Below are 18,097 nucleotides of genomic sequence, written 5' to 3'. Positions count from 1 at the left end.
CAATCAGCGCTACAAGGCATGGTCGACGACTCGAGACCCAAAGAAAGTTTTCCACGTCAGTAAATGTTAACAAGCCAAGAAAAGGGGGAGTCGTCGTATTATTCACCAAGGTCTCGAACAAATCCTTCAAAATTAACCGCAGCTCTTACCAAACCTGTTCAGGCAGATGCGAAACGTTGAACTTCTCTAAAAGGCAACCACCGAATGAACTTGATTAAAGTATTTACTGTAAAAAAAAGAAAGGTGGCTTTTCTGGCCGCCACCAGAAGCTTCCATTCATTATTAACTTCATTCACCAGATCAATGCCCTTTCCACCACGCTACGCCTTCAATCATGGAATTCTTGAAGTGAAAGAGAATTTTCTGGCCAATGCACGTGACTTTGCTTGCGTCAGTATCCCAGGATACGAACTGTGACAATATTTTATGGTTGTAAGTTAACACCAGCGCAAGTGAATATACAATTCATTTATTTTTATGAGCGCGACGTCTTAAGAGGAAGCTTTAGCTCGGGCTCAACTCCAACGCAGCCTATTAAAATACATGTAAAATGGAAAAACATTTTGCTGAGATAAACCCTAGACCAATTTTAATGAAATTTGTTGCATTTGAGAGAGAAAGTCGAATTCTAGTGACTGCTGGAAGCTAAATTTTGAATTAGGACATGAATTCTGTTAAAAAAATTTTCAAGAACTTGAAAGTTTGAAAATATAGAAGTACGAAGTTAAAAAATAATAGCTCTGTATAAATAAACAATTATCGCGGTTCGTAAACGACACCCATTCGCTCATTGAAAGCGGGAAATTTCATATGTCATTTTATATCTTACGTTAATTTTTTACGTTGTCTACAAGGGTTCTGCAGAAGCTGTATTTTCATATGACTGAATTTTTTACATTCATGTGTAACATATCAATTTTTTTTGCTTCATATGTACTATTATAGGCAATTCACAGAATTGTGATATCAGTTTTGTTGATGAGTTACGTAGTTGTAAACTTGATAGTTTCGTTTTCTGAAAATTTTGAATCTTTGCTAACTTTTAATAAAAAATTGACGACCTAAATCAATGATTCGAAACGAACAGTCACGAGACCTTAAGTTTTTTTTAAATTCAACTAAGCTCGCCAAATTTGTTGCATTGGTTGCCGAGCAAAACGAATTCTCTTTTTACCTGTAGTTACATTGGAGCACCCGCGCTTAAGCTTCCTCTTAAAGTGAGCGAATGACCTCATGACCTCCAGTAGTCTGCCACGAATTCCAGATTGTTCATTATTAAATATAACTATTGATCAAATCATAAAACTGCTTATCAAATAATAGGCTGTTGTGACTTGGCTGCTCCGGCATGGTGTCTGTCCGCTAAATATATATATGAGGCACGGTGTAGGGGGGGAACTCCGGAATTATTTTGAACGCCTCGAGTTCTTTAACGTGTCCCCAAATGTAAGTGCGCGAGCACGTTTTCATTTTAATTGTCCCTCTAGAAATATGGCCGCCGCGGCCTTGATCGAGCCCGTGATCTCTAGCTTAGCCGCCTAACACAGACACTAATCTACTGCGGCGGGTATGAAGCTGCTGAGATTCTTTTTTTTTTTCATTGTTGGTCACCCAGAGTTTGCAATCACAGGAAAAAAAAAGCAGCTCTAGAGCGTTGGTTGCAGGGCAGCAGAAGATGAAGATTTCAACAGCTGATCCTTGCTCCGAAAGGGACGGCTGAAACGAGTGGCAAATAAGGCGACTTTGCAACAAACGTAGCTCACCAATAGATGTCGTCTTGAGTGTCCATGGTGTTGGCAGGAATTCCTGAATAATTTTGACCGCCTCGAGTTCTTTAACGTGCCCCCAAATGTATATGCACAAGCACGTTTTCATTTTATTTGTCCCTCTAGAAATATGGCTGCCGCGGCCTTGATTGAGCCCGCGACCTCTAGCTTAGCTGCGTAACACAGACACTGAGCTACTGCGGTGGGCATGAAGCTGCCGACAATCTTTTTTTTTTCAGTGTTGGTCATTCAGAGTGCAATCCCAGAAGAAGAAAATAGCTCTAGAGCGCTGGTTACAGGGCAGCAGAAGATGCGGATTTCACCAGCTGATCCTTGCTCACAAAGGAATGGCTGGAACGAGTGGCAACTAAGGCGGCTTTGCAACAAACGTAGCTCACGAACAGATTTCGTCTTGAGTGTTTTGGTGGTATGTGGATTAATTTTCATGTTACGAAAAAAGAAATAGAAGGCTGGCGGCTATGATGACGCCCGGAATGTCTAAGTTCACTTATATGGTGGCATAAGTATCCTATGCAGAGCCGCAGACTTGCTGCAACGATTGGAAATAAACGGGAGCAGCCGATCGCCACTCATATCGTCGATAAGGCGCTAAGAGCGCATATTCGACACCTTTCACGGCTACCATCTCACTATTTAGCCGATTTGCCATTGCGAAACCCACAGCTACATGCTGTGGTGTTGTGACGATACACCCTAACTTGATACCATCTGCCTTCAAGCCTGCAAATCACCCAACCTCGGCACTGTGGTGTCTCTGGCAAATTTACGAGTGGCACTCAATTCCTGGGATTGCTAAGGAGGCAGACTTGTCACCGCTAACCTTGACGCAGTTGTCTCTGCTTCTCCTCAACGAGTCTTCTTCTGACCGCATACAGATTCACTCGGATGGTTCCACGAATTCGAACAGCTTTACCGGAGCAGTAGTTGTTCCATCAGGCGCCATCTCTTTGCAATTCAAATATTCGCACAATACCAAGTCTACAGCAGCAGAACTTGCGGCACTTCAAGGTGCACTCAAGTACGTATTCCAGCAGCCAACAAATTGTTGGTTGGCCATTTTCTGCGATTCTAAAGAAGCCCTACAAACTCTGCAGTTTGCCCGAAGTCATGAGTTACACGAGCAGCTAGTGTATGAAATCAGCCACGCTTATCATCACGCGTTTGAGAAAGGCCACGACACTGTATTTCAATGGTTGCCGATCCATCGCACAATTGATGGCAATGACAACGCAGCTGAAGCTGCGCGTTCGGATTATCAAAAGCATCAGCGGGTTCCTATACCACTTTCAAGAACTGATGCTAGGCGGCAACTTCAATCATTTGCTCGCCACATCACACGTCTACGATGGAATTCACCGTGTTTCACCAATTAACGCTTGCACTCTTTGGGCCCTAACTTGCGCCTTCACCTGCCACCTGGACAACCTTACTGTGTCGCATGTAGTTGGGCGTCAAATTTACCATTGCCTATTGATTCCTAATAGGGATGGGTAACAGTGCGGCGTGCAACCTGTGCAAGTGCGATCAGACTCTAGGGCACCTTCTGTGTCAATGTCGATACTTTGACGCTCAACGACATGCTCTACAAGCTAAACTCAACCTGCTAGACAACAGAGTGCTCTCAGTAGGAAAGATCCTTGGACCATGGCCTATGCGTTCTTGCATGCAAAAGGCCACAAAAGCCTTTCTGCACTTCGTGAAGGATACTGGATTGCATGCACGCTTGTGACAGTGAGGGTTCCTCTGCGACTGACTGTCGATGACTGACTGTTATCTTTATTTTCTGTCCTTATCTATTCTTCCCCCTTTTGCCTCCCCAAGTGTAGGGTAGCGAACCAGGCACGTCCTTGGTTATTCTCCCTACCTTTGCCTTTTCGTTTCTCTGTCTCTCTCTTTCTTTCTATCTAAGAGCTCAGGCTACACTCCCCATCATAAGACTAGAAAAAAAAAATCAGAAAACAACAATGAACGCCCTATGGAACGAGTGCGTACTACGTACGATGGCTGTTAATCAGGCTTTAATTACAGCATGCTGTGTCATTCTCCATCACGAAAGATCACCTTTAGAAGTGCGGAATTAAAGAACCTTTTTTTTTCTCTCTGTATATTGCACCGAGTACTGAACCTATGCGATGCGCACAGAGCAGATAGGAAACAAAAATGTAAAGCGTGGCCTCTATGTGTTCTTACCTCCTTCATCCACCCGAATTTTCCACGACACGTGAGGAGTAATAAAACTTGACCAAGCCAACGTCGCCCCCGCGCCGCCGGTGCAGCATTCGCTCGGTCCGAAGAGCGCGGCAGCAGCTCGGGGGCATGCTTGCGCGCACGGACATCCCCTGCAAAGCGGGGGGCTTCGCTCTGGCAGCTAATTTCGGGTAATGGAGATTTAATTACACATCGCCCACGGGGGGAAAGAAAGCGCACCAGCGCGCTCGCACGTCACCCCAACAACTTATACAGCGTGTCCCGAGCAGGCCTTTTCTTTCCCTTCACGCGCTCCGCCATAACACGTTCGCTTGGGCCGCGGGAAGCCATTCCCATGGTGGGTTGTGTTTTTAAAACATGACACCGACGCTTAAAGGCAACGGCAGGGGCCCGGGCAGGGAAGAGCAAAACGGTACAAATGAGCAGACAAACAAAGCCTGCGACCCTGCTCTGAGTGCTTGCCATGCGTGCAAGCGAGCCCTCGATGAAGCCTGCCTTACACTCTCCCGCACTTGCTCTAGTTTTTCTTTGTTTCTTTTTTGTTCAATGCTTTCTTGTTCAGCCGCATGGCTGGAACACCACCACTACTCCTAGCAATACTCTGGCGTGACACGACATACTAGTAAAAGCGAGGCGCCGGATAGGCGCTGCGCGGAAGAGCTTGTCGCGAGCGGCGGTTCGAAATAAGTGGCGCTACGCTGGCATGCATGCTCTGCTGTGGTGAGCGAACAAAGTTCGAAAACTTCTTTCTGTGCGCACAGAAAGCTTGATTTACTGCGCGTTCGAACAGGTACATACGCAACGATGCTTCGCTAGGCTTGTGTGTTGGATTGAGGAATAGTTGCAGCGGCGCAGTGAGCGAAATGCATCGCCATCTACCTTCGTCGCTTCGGTACACTTTCACACAGTGTACCAGGCGCAGACGTCACGCAGAAGCTCATCTGCCCGCCTTGGTGTGCTGCTGCGTCATGAAATTCATTTTTTTAGCAAGGTTAGGACTCAGAAATACAAAGAGACATTTGAGCCAGTGAAATATTTACATCCGAATTGAGGACGAGTGAGACGAAAGACCGATGCGTGTAGAGAATGCGTCAGTTATTGTGACTTTGCAAGAGAGATATAGAGAGCTAGAGCTAGATTTATTTTTTTTAAAACAAAACTGATGGGGTCTGTCCGAACTAGTGTGTTCATGCCAGCTTCTCAACTTTAGGGTAAGAGCAGAAGGAAAGAAAGAAAATGGAAATAATGACGATAATGACGGCTTTGATAGGGAAGCTTTGTGAAAATACAGGTGACCACGGTGTTTCCAGTAATTAGCCGCCTTACCTATTGTCCGGCCGCCGTATAAGGCGTCTATTTGCTTTAGCACTGGTAGTTGCATAGAGGCCTCTATTATTTAAAATTTTCAAACTTACACAGAAGCTCAAGGTTTTTCTTCAAGGCGCGTGTACTAACACCTTAACTTAGGCCGGGAGACAGAAGTGTGCACAATTCTGAAGCTTCATTTTCTTCCAAGAGGTTATGAACTGCACGTTAACGCCTCAACTGCCACAATTGTCTATAGCCAAGCTCAATGTGCAGATGGCGCGTAAAGGTTGTGATGTGCGCTCTTCATGGCACACTTTAGGAACGTAAGATGATAAATGCTGAGAATGGGGGTTCTGCAGGATAGTTCATGGTGGGTGCACATTTTGGAATGATCCCTGTGGATCAGCAACATTAATACCTCGGCGTGTTGGTATGACTCCATGCTTGAGAACTAAACAGCCTCAAACAAAACCAGGACGTGGAAAAGAAGTGGGCAACAGATGCGCTTGCGTTGTCTACTTCTTTTCCACGTTCTCGTGTTTTTTTCCCGCATTTCTCTTTTTAAGCATGAATCAGTCTGATTTGGTGTAAAATGGTTTGTGTGTCAGGTTACCCACAGTTCTGGTGCAGAGGGTGGGGACAGGAAAATGCTCAAATATAACTCGAAAACCGCTGAGATGTCATTTTTGAAAGAGCAACAATTTAGGCTGCCGGACGGCAATGTATATGAAATGAGGGTAAACACGCTCATTGAGTCAACTGAAAGTGCCCTAAACACAACAAATTTTGTTTTTCCGCCGGGATGGAGTGTTTGTTAGGTCCAACAGATTTAGTGCTTTTTGTCAGCGAAAAGACTTGGGTGAGCAAGAACATAATGAACGCATCAGCTACAGGTGTCGAGAGATATACGTTCTTGTTAATTGCAAACAGCAACAGTCGAGAAAGTCAAGGAAGAGAAGAAAGTTCATTGTGGCAGTAATGAACCTGTCTAGGACGCAATGTGAGGCCGGGAGGGGAGGTGCTGTATGAGTTTAGTGGGTGGTCAGCTATTGCGGTTGCGGTCAGAGCTGCATAGCTAAGAACGAGCGTCTAGGACATGCCGGTATACACGGAGCGATAGGGCATGCTCAGTCTACCCCCTACTCGCCCAAAAAGAGGGAGAAGTTTTCTTGGTTAATGGATTGCACAGCTCGAAGGAGGCGGCATCATAATCTTTTCAAAAATTGCTCTGTTATCTTTTGCCTTCTGGCCGCTTTTCTCTTACCAAGTACTGCTTTTATTGTTTGTCATAATCGACAAATTCGTAAGTTAACCCACCTTTGCTTGATGACACACACGATTTCTACATTGCCCGCTATGAAGAATACCAACGCCTTGCGGATGTGTTTTTCAAGTAGTAACAGTGAAGTTCAGTCGTGAACCTTGAAAGGCGCAAGAGAGAAATAAAAATTTTCCCAGCATTTTTCCTCTGCTTTACTTAATCTTAGGCTACAGACAGCGCGTAGTGAAAAGGATGCGCACACTGGGTATCAATATCAAAGTCACAGAAATTAAAGAAACCCTTGCGTCTTTGATGTTCTATGCAATTGATGACAGACTGCTCGTGCCGCTTATTCCTAGACGCCGTGCTTCGTTTTATTTACAAGGAAACTATGTTGATGAGAAATTAAAAGAAGGAAAGAGGCGTAAAAGATTGACGAAGTCTTCAAGCGATCAGAGCCCGAGGTTTGCTTGTAATTATCGCAGACATTTATGTGCTATTTCTCCCGAGGTGCACAGGCGAGATAAATAAAAGACGACGCTGCTCTTTACACTGACGCCACAGTAGCGCCACACAGAGCGGCGAATGCCTTTGTGCAACACCCCAATCTCGTCGAAGCGCGACGGAGCAGCAGCGCGCAAAGGCTGTATGCCGCGGTCCCGCAAGGCAGGCAGTAAAGGGACCTGATATTGAGTAAATGTGGGCAAGCAGCAAAGCGATGTAAGAAAGAAGAGAGACACTGTTTGTCGAGCGGGAACAGACTGAGCAAACACAGTCTGCTCCGTCGCTTCCTGGAAAAGATCGCTAGTGCGGGGTTTACGACTGTCCCACCGGCGCATGCCCCAGAATCCTCGGGGGTCCCAGCGGTGAAACAACGGCACTAATAGGCACGCATCGAGGAAACAACAAAGGCGGTGACCAGAGCGTGCGAAAAGGGGGCGACGTAGGCTCGAATGCCAACGCGTCATGCAATGCGGCAGCGACAACGACGACAAGCCGAATGGGAATAGGAGGGGCGTTGCTGCGGGTAACTGTAAGCGAGAAGTTCATTCTAATTTCGAGGGAATCGCAGTGCGTGTTCCTTGTGGCCTGGAGAACGCGCGAGAACACACAGTGTGGGTTTGAGAACAATGCTTGAGGTTCTTCTACCTCGTAGGAGTCGAACGTTGAGTACACAGACTACGATAGCGTTTTGTCGGGACGGGTGCATGGTGTTTGATTCTAGCATTGGGCATGGCCCCGCAGAATTTAACGTTGACGTAAAAGTGCTTAAGACGACCTTTTAAATGCAACATGACGCACCTTTATAAAGGTTTTGTATGAGTCTGTTTAGTCTTGACATTAAATGGTGAGATTTCTGGTAAATAAAAGCACAAAAGCTCCAACGTCTAGCAGGAGGTCTCTTCAGTATTCGTTGAGCATGTTTCGGACATCCAGCGTATAGTTGAAAGCTGGGTATTCCTCGTCAAACGAAGTTCACGCTGATCGCCAGACAGTATATTCTTGGTAACTACGTGGATTCCGAGTGTTCGGGCAAACTCTACGTGACTAATTGTAGCTCTTCAGTTTAGACAGTTATATCTTTATAAAAGTGTAGAGGCTTGCTCCTTCGTGAATAGGCTGTGCGTCTCGTTTGGTGTGACAAAAACGACTACCGCAGAGAAAAGCTTAAGCCAGGAGGCACAGCGCACGAAGAGAGCCATCGTGTTGTCTTCTGTTCACATGCCCCTTGTTTCAAATAAAAAGATAATTTTTTGACATTCATATGTTCTTTTCTTCTTCAGTTTTTGTCCACAGGAATATAGAATTATGGTTTCAAACCACGTTTATATCACGTATAATTGTAGCTAAGGGAAAGAAAATTAGATGTATTGGCATTAACGAAGACATGACCGTGAGTTTTCTCTTGTTTCATCCAACTTTGGGCCGCAAGGGACAATGAAAGCCGTTAAATGTAAATCATAAATCTCAACCTGGAGGCTTAGGTAAATGAAGAAGTGACCAGACAAACACACGCGCGGCCCAGCAGAAACTGTATAACTGTGAAGAAAATAAAATCAGCGTGAAAGCTTTGGGAAACACGAACAAGGTAGTCCTTAGACAGAATACATCTAAGGCACAAACGATAGAAGCTCATTGAACCTATTAGCAGAGCTGGTTGCCTTTAAGTGCTAATTGTTGCACCATTTGTGCGTCAGTGCCTTCTTTGGGAAAATTAAAGAAGCTTAACAGACTTGCGCCTCAATTGCACGTCCATTGCACGTCAGCAATCCAACCATCGGTCACAATTAACACAACTCAATAGAGATTTGTTGCATTTGGTTTGCAAATGAACCTCACAGCGAGCGATCAATTAATGTTAACCCAAGAAAATCAGGAGCCTACGCGCATTGGGCACGGTGATAGGAGACAAAGCGCTGCGATATTGTGCCTTCCCAGATGTGTGTCCTGAGAGCGTGTGATTACTGTAAACAAAGTGAAGCACGTTTACGCTGCTTCGCAATCAATACATTAATTTCCTTGTGCAATTAGCGGCCTTCGCTTATAAGTCCTGGAAAATATTTCAGCGCAGGCGTGGTGCGTCTTTCATTTTCAACGTCAACCTTCTTTTCTTTATTTCCTTAGTAGCCCTTTGTTTTGCTCCGTGAATAAAGAACGTGTAAAGAACACCGGCTACCCTGGTGTTTTGAAGAAATTAAGCGGATTCCTTTGTTGCCTAAGCGTCGGCATGGCTCCAAGCAGCTAGACTATACTCGGAGCAGCTTTAGCCAAGATACACCCCCCCCCTTTCTTTTTTTCTTCCCAAAGCCCTCTCGCGAAGCTTATTTGATTTGGCTCTGTTTTTATTTCATAGTGGACATGTTTGGAGAGGTTCTTGATAAAGAAGTCTAATTACGCTCCATGGTTTGTTTTTGAGGCGACACATCATCAGTTTCTTGCTTACACATTGCTTTTTGTCACGGCGCTCTTCGTCAGCGTTTTATGTCTTTCTTTTTTTCCCTTCATGGTGCGGTGGCTCTGGCTTCTCTCATACAGGCTCTCATACACCGTGAAGGCGCGATTAAAGGCGCCTTCAAGGCTCTTGCGTGGCGCCTAAAGCCTGCTTTACGTGTGCTCAAGGAAGCAAACTAGCAGTAAACGTAAGATACCGGCATTTTGTTAGAAGCTTCCTTCAAGGCAGGCTTTGTTTTAAAGGTGGCGTTTTTTTCATTTATATTATTCGCTTCGGTAGAGAAGAAAGACCAGTGAGAGCTTTTGTTTTGCCACTATACATTAGGATGTGTTGTTACACTATCGACCTTCAGAATTCTTTTTCATAGTGTGCGTGTCCTCATTACGGTGTGAGCTTGGATGCGAACACACAAGGGTATTCCGATCAACGCCTACTAGATGAGCCCGGAAGGAACTACGTGAATCTGCTCATCAACGTATTCAAGAAAACTCGATACTCAACTGATCTTTTATGAACTTATTTTACCTGTAAGAAGAGACTTTCTTGGCTGCCTTACAGTAATGGGAGAGGAGCTTCCGATATGACTAGTTGGCTGAGTGTGAGCTATGCAAGTAAGAAACGGTTCTTAGAATGGCTGATGTCATCGTCATTTTTGTTACTGAATGGTAAATGAAATAATCTGTACTGATACTATCCTGCGTTCAATTATGCGACAATGCGAGAAATGCCTAAATATAGAAAAAGAAAATTTAACCGCATGAACGTACATGCGACAAAAACGTTCCCACTACTCGAAAACAAGATACACTGGTGGAAGCCGAGTTGCAATCTGTGATGCTCTAGTTGTCAGGCCAGAGTCGCAACTAAAGGACGTCACGTTTGTGCAACAGGTATGACAGCAATGGTAAAATCGTAGCATTATTACATCATCCTATCAGACGAGAAATCGGATTTCAGTCAGTGACAGTTCGCGCGATTTAAATACCGTCTTTTGCGGTCAAAATGAGCCTAGAGCAAGGATGGGACTGCCGCGCCAAACTGCGCCAAACACAGAAAATTGATCGGAATTGCGCCACGCTGCGCCAGAACGACTTTGGCATGTCTGCTCCGGCAGTGCCCGCGAACAAGCGAGCGCATTCTTTCTCCGAAAAAGAGTGCAGCCGCTGACATCCCGTCACACCACGCGACGGCGCCTCCCGCGCTGTTTCTCGTAATTTTCGCGCTTACAGCACTGGACCATTCGGCAGCTCCGGCAAGTGCCCGGGGCGCGCGCGGCCACTCCCGGCTGTCGTCGTTGCTGTCGGTACGGCCAGGGCAGCTGTATCTAGAGTGTACTAGAATAGGGTTGAGTGGTCCGAGTGGTGCGGCGCTACCTAAGTGAGGTTCAGACACAACGAAAAGTAGACTGAGGTCGCTGCGAGTGAACTAGAACCTTTCTTAAGTGTTCTTCCCTCACGTCCAGTGCTTCATTATCCTGCCGCCATTGTGGCCTCTGATTTTACTCCAGTGCCATTGGCATGAATGTAAACGCGTGCCGTAGCGAACGCCTTTGATGCGTAATTACAGTCAAGAACCAATTTTTTTTGTACATGCCCAATAATTCAAACGCCTGCGCGGAACCGCCACGTACCCTGTTAGAGTCAATGTTAAGAACGTCTGGAATTTCGGACGCAAAACTTTTCGTCGTCTCATTTTCCCGTTGATTTCGCGATGACTGCAGGTTTTAAACAGCATTAGTCGAAATCACTGCTATTTTCATTATACCACAGCGTCGAACTAGCGCTTTCGCACGCCGATTCGCTGGCAGACAACCCCGGGAATGCTAGGCCTAGCTGCGTCAGACGTTCGCTGCCAAGGTTCTCGCTGTTGGGCGCCGTGATTTTCATTGAAGGAATTAGCAGCTGTTAGCAATGGAGCTGAATCCACCTTTATAATCCTGGTTGATGGCTTCGAAGTACAGAAAGCATGCCGCGTTGCATAATGCCGATTTTTGAAAGTAAACTTTGCTGCAGTGTAGAAGTGTTACATGGTCAAGCATATATAATATATTGCGGCGAAGCATACCAAAAGTGTAAAGTAGCAACTGTAACGAGACATGGCACGTATTCCTTCATTACACTCGCAGGTACTTGCCATCTCCTGCCGAAGTACTATACGATACGCCTAGGAAGTGTACTGACCGGCCTTCAGAGCTATTTCGGGCGTGCCTGTGACGATATGAGCTTTTACAGCAGTAAAGCGCATGCATTCATTTTTAGGATGTTTTCGCTGCCACTAAGGAGTCTGAAAGATTGGACGTTGACTGGTAGCTAATTTCTAAGCGTGGAGTAGTGCCATTGAGAGCCTGAATTAAGCCACAGTTACAAATTTCATTTCATTTCATTTAGCATACCCTCAAGACTGCAAAGGTATTACAGAGGGGAGTGGGGTAAAAAAGAAAAGGTTGCAAAACAGTAAAGAATAAAGCAAGGTAGCAAGTGACGTGGTGATAGCCATGAGAAGCCTGAAGTGATGGTGCTGTTTACGGCAGCGCGATAATGTGCGGGGTCTTCAATGGCAATCAACGCGCCGTGAAATTGGTTCCATTCTTGACAGGTCCTGGTAACAAAAGACTGGCGGCAAGCTCTAGGGCGACAGTGCAGAATTCCAACTTTGTGGTGATGATCAATGTGAGGAGATATGTAGGCGGAATGAAATAAAGTTATGGCGCAGATATCAATTCTAGAAGCATATCTTATGAAACAGAGCTAGGCAAAAGCATTTGCGCCTAGCATAGAGCGGTGGAAGTTTCACCTTAACTGGAAATGAAATAACGCATTGTAGTAGTCTCTGAATGGTTTGCGTTTGAATTTATGCTGATAGTGCCTTATTATGATTGTTCCTGCGTAGAGTGAAACAACCTCATAAACACATATCTAAAAAGAGAATTTTAAAGTATGTGGCTACATGGTACCTAAAGAAATTGAAGCTAACTAGAACGCACTCTTTCCTATCTGTTTTCGCCAATATGTAATGTCGACCCAATTTTGGCTTCAAGCTTAGTGGGAGCCCTATACCACCTTTGTCAATCGGATAATTAGTGGCGTGAGATCACGCTAGCGCATTATTACTTGAGAAAGGGGTTCTGCTTCATGATTTCTTATTCACATTTAATTTGTTCGAGATGATACGCCTGCTTACATATAAAGGTGTAGCAGTGGTTGCATTATGGAAATAAGGTGCTGGCCATAGCTTTGATTTCGTGGAATGCGAACTAATCCTGCATTAGAGAGGCGCGCGCTGCAGCAGCTTCAGTGGATGGGTGTCTGTCCTCAGGGCCGCTATGATGTAAAACTATTTCAATCTCTTTTCGGGCCCATATGGAAGAAGCCCGAGCCATTGTAACTTATCGGGAAGGTTAACTGGTGCATTTAGTATAAAAAGAGATTGGAATAGTTTTACGTTATACCGGCCTATGCATGGTTGATTGCGGCTTTCTGGGTATGCGGTGACATATGGCATGCTAAAAATTGTGTTAGCGCGTCGACTGCATTGCATAATTTGAGATCATTTTCCCCTATCCTTCCTCTTCCTCTCATCACTTCCTCTCATCCTTCGTCCGGGTTGCGCTGCTGACCCATAGGAACATGTTCAACCACCAACTCGCCCAGCTTGCCGTGTTAATTCTGTAGGGTATCCAGAGGAGCCACGATAGCTCCATTCGAAGTAGCAATGAACAAGTTACAGAGAATCCTTCTATAACTAGCGATGAGGTTAGAAGGGCCTCGCAAGTTATGAAACGGGGGAAAGCGGCAGGAGATTGAATAACAGCCGAGTTAATCAAAGTTGGAGGAGACATAATGGTTGAAACACTGGCAGCCCTCTATACGAACTGTCTATCGACTTCATGCGTCCTATAGAACAATAAGAATGCCAACATTACTCTAATCCACAAAAAGGGAGACGGTAAAGGATTGAAAAATCATTGGTCCATTAGCTTACTCCCAGTATTATATAAAATATTCACCAACACTATTTCCAATAGAATAGGGGCAACACTTGAGTTTAGTCAACCAAGGGAACAGGCTGGCTTCAGGAAGGGGTATTCTACAGTGAATCAGATCCATGAAATCAATCAGGTAATCTAGAAATCTGCAGAGTACATTCAGCCTCTATAAATAGCTGTCATAGATTACAAAAAGCCATTTGATTCAGCAGAGGTACCGGCAGTCATAGAAGCATTACGTAATAAAGAGTACAGGAGGCTTACGTAAATATCTTGGAAAATATCTACAAAGATTGCACAGCTACACATCCATCCTACATTCATCCATCCTACACAAGAAAAGGAATTCATAGTAAAATATGTAGCGCGCACAATTGACAAGGACACAGTAAAGGGGGACACATGAGCGCTCGTGTGTCCCCTTTCACTGTGTCCTTGTCAAGTGTGCGCGCTAAATATTGTACTATGAATTCGCATCAACTCGCCCAACTATCAGTTCTGCCAAGCAAAGGAGAATATATATATATATATATATATATATATATATATATATATATATATATATATATATATATATATATATATATATATATATATATATATATATATATATATATATATATATATATATATATATATATATATATGAAGAATAGGGTCAGACAAGGCGACAGACACCATCTCTCCAATGTCATCCAAGGTTATTCACTGCGTGCTTGGAAGAAGTATCCCAGCTATTAAACTGGGAAGGCTTAGGAGTGAGAATCAGCGGCAAATATCTCAGCAACCTTCTGTTTGCAGATGAGATTGCCCTGTTCAGCAACACTGGATCCGAGTTACAACAAATGATTGAGGACCTTACCAGAAACAGTATAACAGTATGGTTGAAGATTAACATGCAGAAGGCAAAGGCAATGATCAATAACCTGGCAAGAGAACAAGAGTTCAGGATCGCCAGTCAGGCTTTAGTGTCTGTGAAGGAGTACGTTTACCTAGGTCAATTACTCACAGGGAACCCTGATCATGAGAAATAAATTTACAGAAGAAAAAAAACGGGTTGGAGCGCATACGGCAGACACGGTCAGCTCCTGACTGGAAGCTTACCGTTATCATTGAAGAGCAAGATGTGCAATCAGTGCATTTTACAGGTGCGACATATGGGGCAGAAAATTGGAGACTGACAAGGAAGCTTGAGAACAAGTTAACTAGTTAACGAAGAATGTCAAGTGTAACTTTAAGGAACAGAAAGAGAGTGGTTTGGATCAGAGAGCAAACGGGGACAGCCGATATTCTAATTAACAATAATAGAAAAGTATGTAGCTGGACAGGTCATATAATGCATAGGTTACATATCCGGTTGACCATTAGGGTTACAGAATGGGTGCCAAGAGAAGCGAAGCGCAGTCATGAACGGCAGAAGAATAATTGCAGCGATGAAGTTAGGAAATTCGCGGGCGCTAATTGCAATCGGTTGGCGCAGAACCGGGGTAATTGGAGAGCGCGGGAGAGGCCTTCGTGCTGCAGTGGACGTAATATAGGCTGCTACTGCTAGTTATTATTAGTTTATTGTTATTATTATTATTATTATTATTATTATTATTATTATTATTATTATTATTATTATTATTATTATTATTATTATTATTATTATTATTATTATTATTATTATTATTATTATTATTATTATTATTATTATTATTATTATTATTATTATTATTACACATTTTTCTGACGGAGCTTACAAAACATCTTCTAACGTTATGGGGGGTGGTGGTAATTGTCCAACATTACAACAGTTTCACGGAGTGGAATGGAGGCAAATTTTTCTTACAGACTGACAGCATTAAAAGGGAGAGCGCGGGTGAATCTCATCGTTTTCCGTTTATCTACATTTCTTTGCGACACAGACAGACACACACACACGACACACACACATGCACGCATGTATGCAGGTAGAGATACACAAACAAAAGAAATGCATCCCTGAAAAGATAGTACGGGTGAAGTCCTGCGAAGTGCTTCGCTTACGAGGTTTTGGGACTCGCTGCAGCCACCTCATGGACATGGAAAAACTATGCAGAAATAATGAAAACAACCACATTGCAGAGAGACAGCAGCTTGTAGCTATATATAGCCTGCGCGTACCTAAGCAAAACACGTTCTGCTCCTAAAGCGTTCAGCCCTGCTTCGAATCTGTGCAAAGAGCGATTTAGAAACGGTGCAACGCTCTTTTTTCTTGTTTTCGAAGCATCGGGAGCAAAATGTGACATGCGTATAACTTGCTGGGATTGCGCTCGCTCTACGAGTGTCTCCCTTCTATTGAACTGTTTACCTTAAGCGGCGAATGGCTCGGCACAGAAGCGTCGTATACGATGCAGTTGTAGTGTAGTGTTCGTGTTAGGGATTTAAGGGCATTTCCGCGTTCGGCATAAGCGGCAAGGGGGCAGCGAACGAACGAATCTTTAGCTGCGCGCTCGGCAAAATGCGGCCAACGTGCCCCTGCACCCTCAACGCGCCGCCGCGCCTATTGCGAGTCTATATGGCTTCATCTCTAACGCCCGTGCGCCGTTTTTCTCAACGAGCTGCAATAAAAGCTGTCTGTGATCGTCCAGCGAGCGAGCGTGAACCTTGCACGGAAGGAAAAGCGCGAAGCAAAAAAAAAAAAGAAACGGAGAGCAAGATTTCTGATAAAGTTTAAGGGCGAGTGAATTGAACATCGAAGCTTGCACGAATCACCGGAAGAAATCAGCGAATACATACAACGCGAATACTGTTGAGGAAAACAATAGTTCACCACAGAAAGCGTGCGGTACCCTATAGAAAGACGAGGAGTTGGAAACGGCAGAAAGTGGGGCCATGGAGGTCTTGCTTGAAAGTTAATGTCCCCAAACACTCGTACTTCGAGCGGCAACCCTTTATTGACGACACATGCCTGTCTGCCCTATGCCGTATCTGCTGGGAAATAAGTCAAACGCATCGCTTTCAAGTGTTTGAGAGACACGGCTTCGAACGCAATATGTGTACGAGCGAGCTTTGGTGTTATTTTGTTTCAAGGCTTTCCCTTGTGCTGCACCGATCAATATGCGATGCATTGCGACATTTCCTGAATTCCAAAGTTCTTCCTTGCTTTCGGTTGTGGTGTCTCAGAAAGAAAAAAAGGTTTATCTATCCTTATAGGGCTGCATTATACGCATTGGGGCACATACAATGTTGCACAGTTTAAGTGTAAAATGTAGTAAATTCCGCTCTCGACATCTTCTATATGGACTACTTGAAAATGAAGATGGGTCGCTCTTGCGGCGTAAACTGTAATTGTCTCTCGCAAGTTACACTTGGGGAACCTCATCTATATTAAATTTCAAAACCTGGCATCTTTTAGGTTTCTCACTCACTTAGCTTTTCAGCACGGCGCACTTCTAAGAAAAGAAAAGCGAGGGCTATGTCCAAGAGCCTTATTTCTTTTCTGCAATAGAAAAAATTATTGCTGAGCCACGTCATTAGAGCCACAGCTCAAAGCTTGAAGTATACTAGTTATCTTAATCTGGGTCGCTTTCGGGAATTGCAGCCAACAGCGAAATCAGTGCTTGAAGCCTGGTATAGGAATCGGAAATTTGGTGACGTAGTCAAAGAATTCTGGATAGCGAACTGACACCAATCTTTGAGCGAAATGAACGTCTCGTTCACACAAATTTCCTTAGAAAACTATTTTCATGTAAATTTCCAGTCCCATTTTGTCGAGGATGTGTACCTCTTACTGGTTTTGATGATAAGAATAAAGAAGTCGTGCGGCACGCAATATGAGATAACAGTTGACTGAACTTGTTAATGGTCCTGACAAGAACCATGACTGGTTCCCTCCATTAGTGTTCCTCGCTGGGTGACTCTTACCCTTTCATTCATTGGTTAGTTACCCTGTGCTAGCTGCTGGTAAGTTCTCGCAGTAGAGCATGCTACTTCTGTTAGCTATTGGGCAACTCTATGGGAGGGCCGCGCCGTAGTAGGCATTAAAATGGCCATAGCGCCAAAATTGTGTGCTTGAATTGCATCTTCAGCCGTATACGCCTCCCCTACAAAGTTGGCAAAATTTGAGTGGGTTCGATGGGGTAGAAAGGTTGCCTTAGGTGTTTTGTATAAGTTGAAGCGCACATTAATCTGTCACCTCTGAGGGCTGGCAAATATATGTGCATTCGCTGTGGTCAATGTACACGGTACACACATGATTTTGTCTTCGCACGTGCGTCTCGATGGTTAGTCCGACATAGTTTCTGTAGGCGTTCTGTACTTTAGGCAGTTTTGACGTAATAGTTCTGCGGAAGCCCGCAAGGTAGAGAGAAGTAATTAATAAATGGAAAATGAGACAGCCACCCAAAACGTAGCAAATTGCTACAAAAATATGTGGGTTCCTCGAAAGAAAAGCCTCGCAGCTGAAGAAAAATTCGCCCTGGTCCGGGACTCGAGCCCGGGACCACCGCGTTTCCGGGGCAGCCGCTCTACCATCTGAGCTAACCAGGCGGCTGGCAGATGGCAGGGCGAAGTCGAATTGAATTTCGTGACGTCGGACAAGCCATGTCACAATGACGGTCGCTGTCTGTGGG

The 18,097-nt window shown here is 44.6% G+C and overlaps 2 protein-coding genes across 2 annotated transcripts in view; one reads left to right on the top strand and one right to left on the bottom strand.

Moving 5' to 3' along the window:
- The window catches only part of LOC135909271 (acetylcholinesterase-1-like), a 651,651-nt gene that overhangs the window by 61,064 nt on the left and 572,490 nt on the right, over window positions 1-18,097 (top strand). The window lies entirely within an intron of this gene.
- Window positions 1-18,097, bottom strand: part of LOC135910208 (uncharacterized) — a 67,720-nt gene that overhangs the window by 16,922 nt on the left and 32,701 nt on the right. The window contains exon 2 of the mRNA XM_065442263.1: window positions 3,978-4,126. Coding sequence (XP_065298335.1) covers window positions 3,978-4,126 — 149 coding nt within the window. The remainder of the gene's footprint in view (window positions 1-3,977; window positions 4,127-18,097) is intronic.

The sequence above is a fragment of the Dermacentor albipictus genome, chromosome 1 (genome assembly GCF_038994185.2).
Source record: "Dermacentor albipictus isolate Rhodes 1998 colony chromosome 1, USDA_Dalb.pri_finalv2, whole genome shotgun sequence".
Taxonomy (NCBI): Eukaryota; Metazoa; Arthropoda; class Arachnida; order Ixodida; family Ixodidae; genus Dermacentor; species Dermacentor albipictus.
Note: the sequence above shows the minus strand (reverse complement) of the source record. Positions and strands in the feature narration are given on the sequence as shown.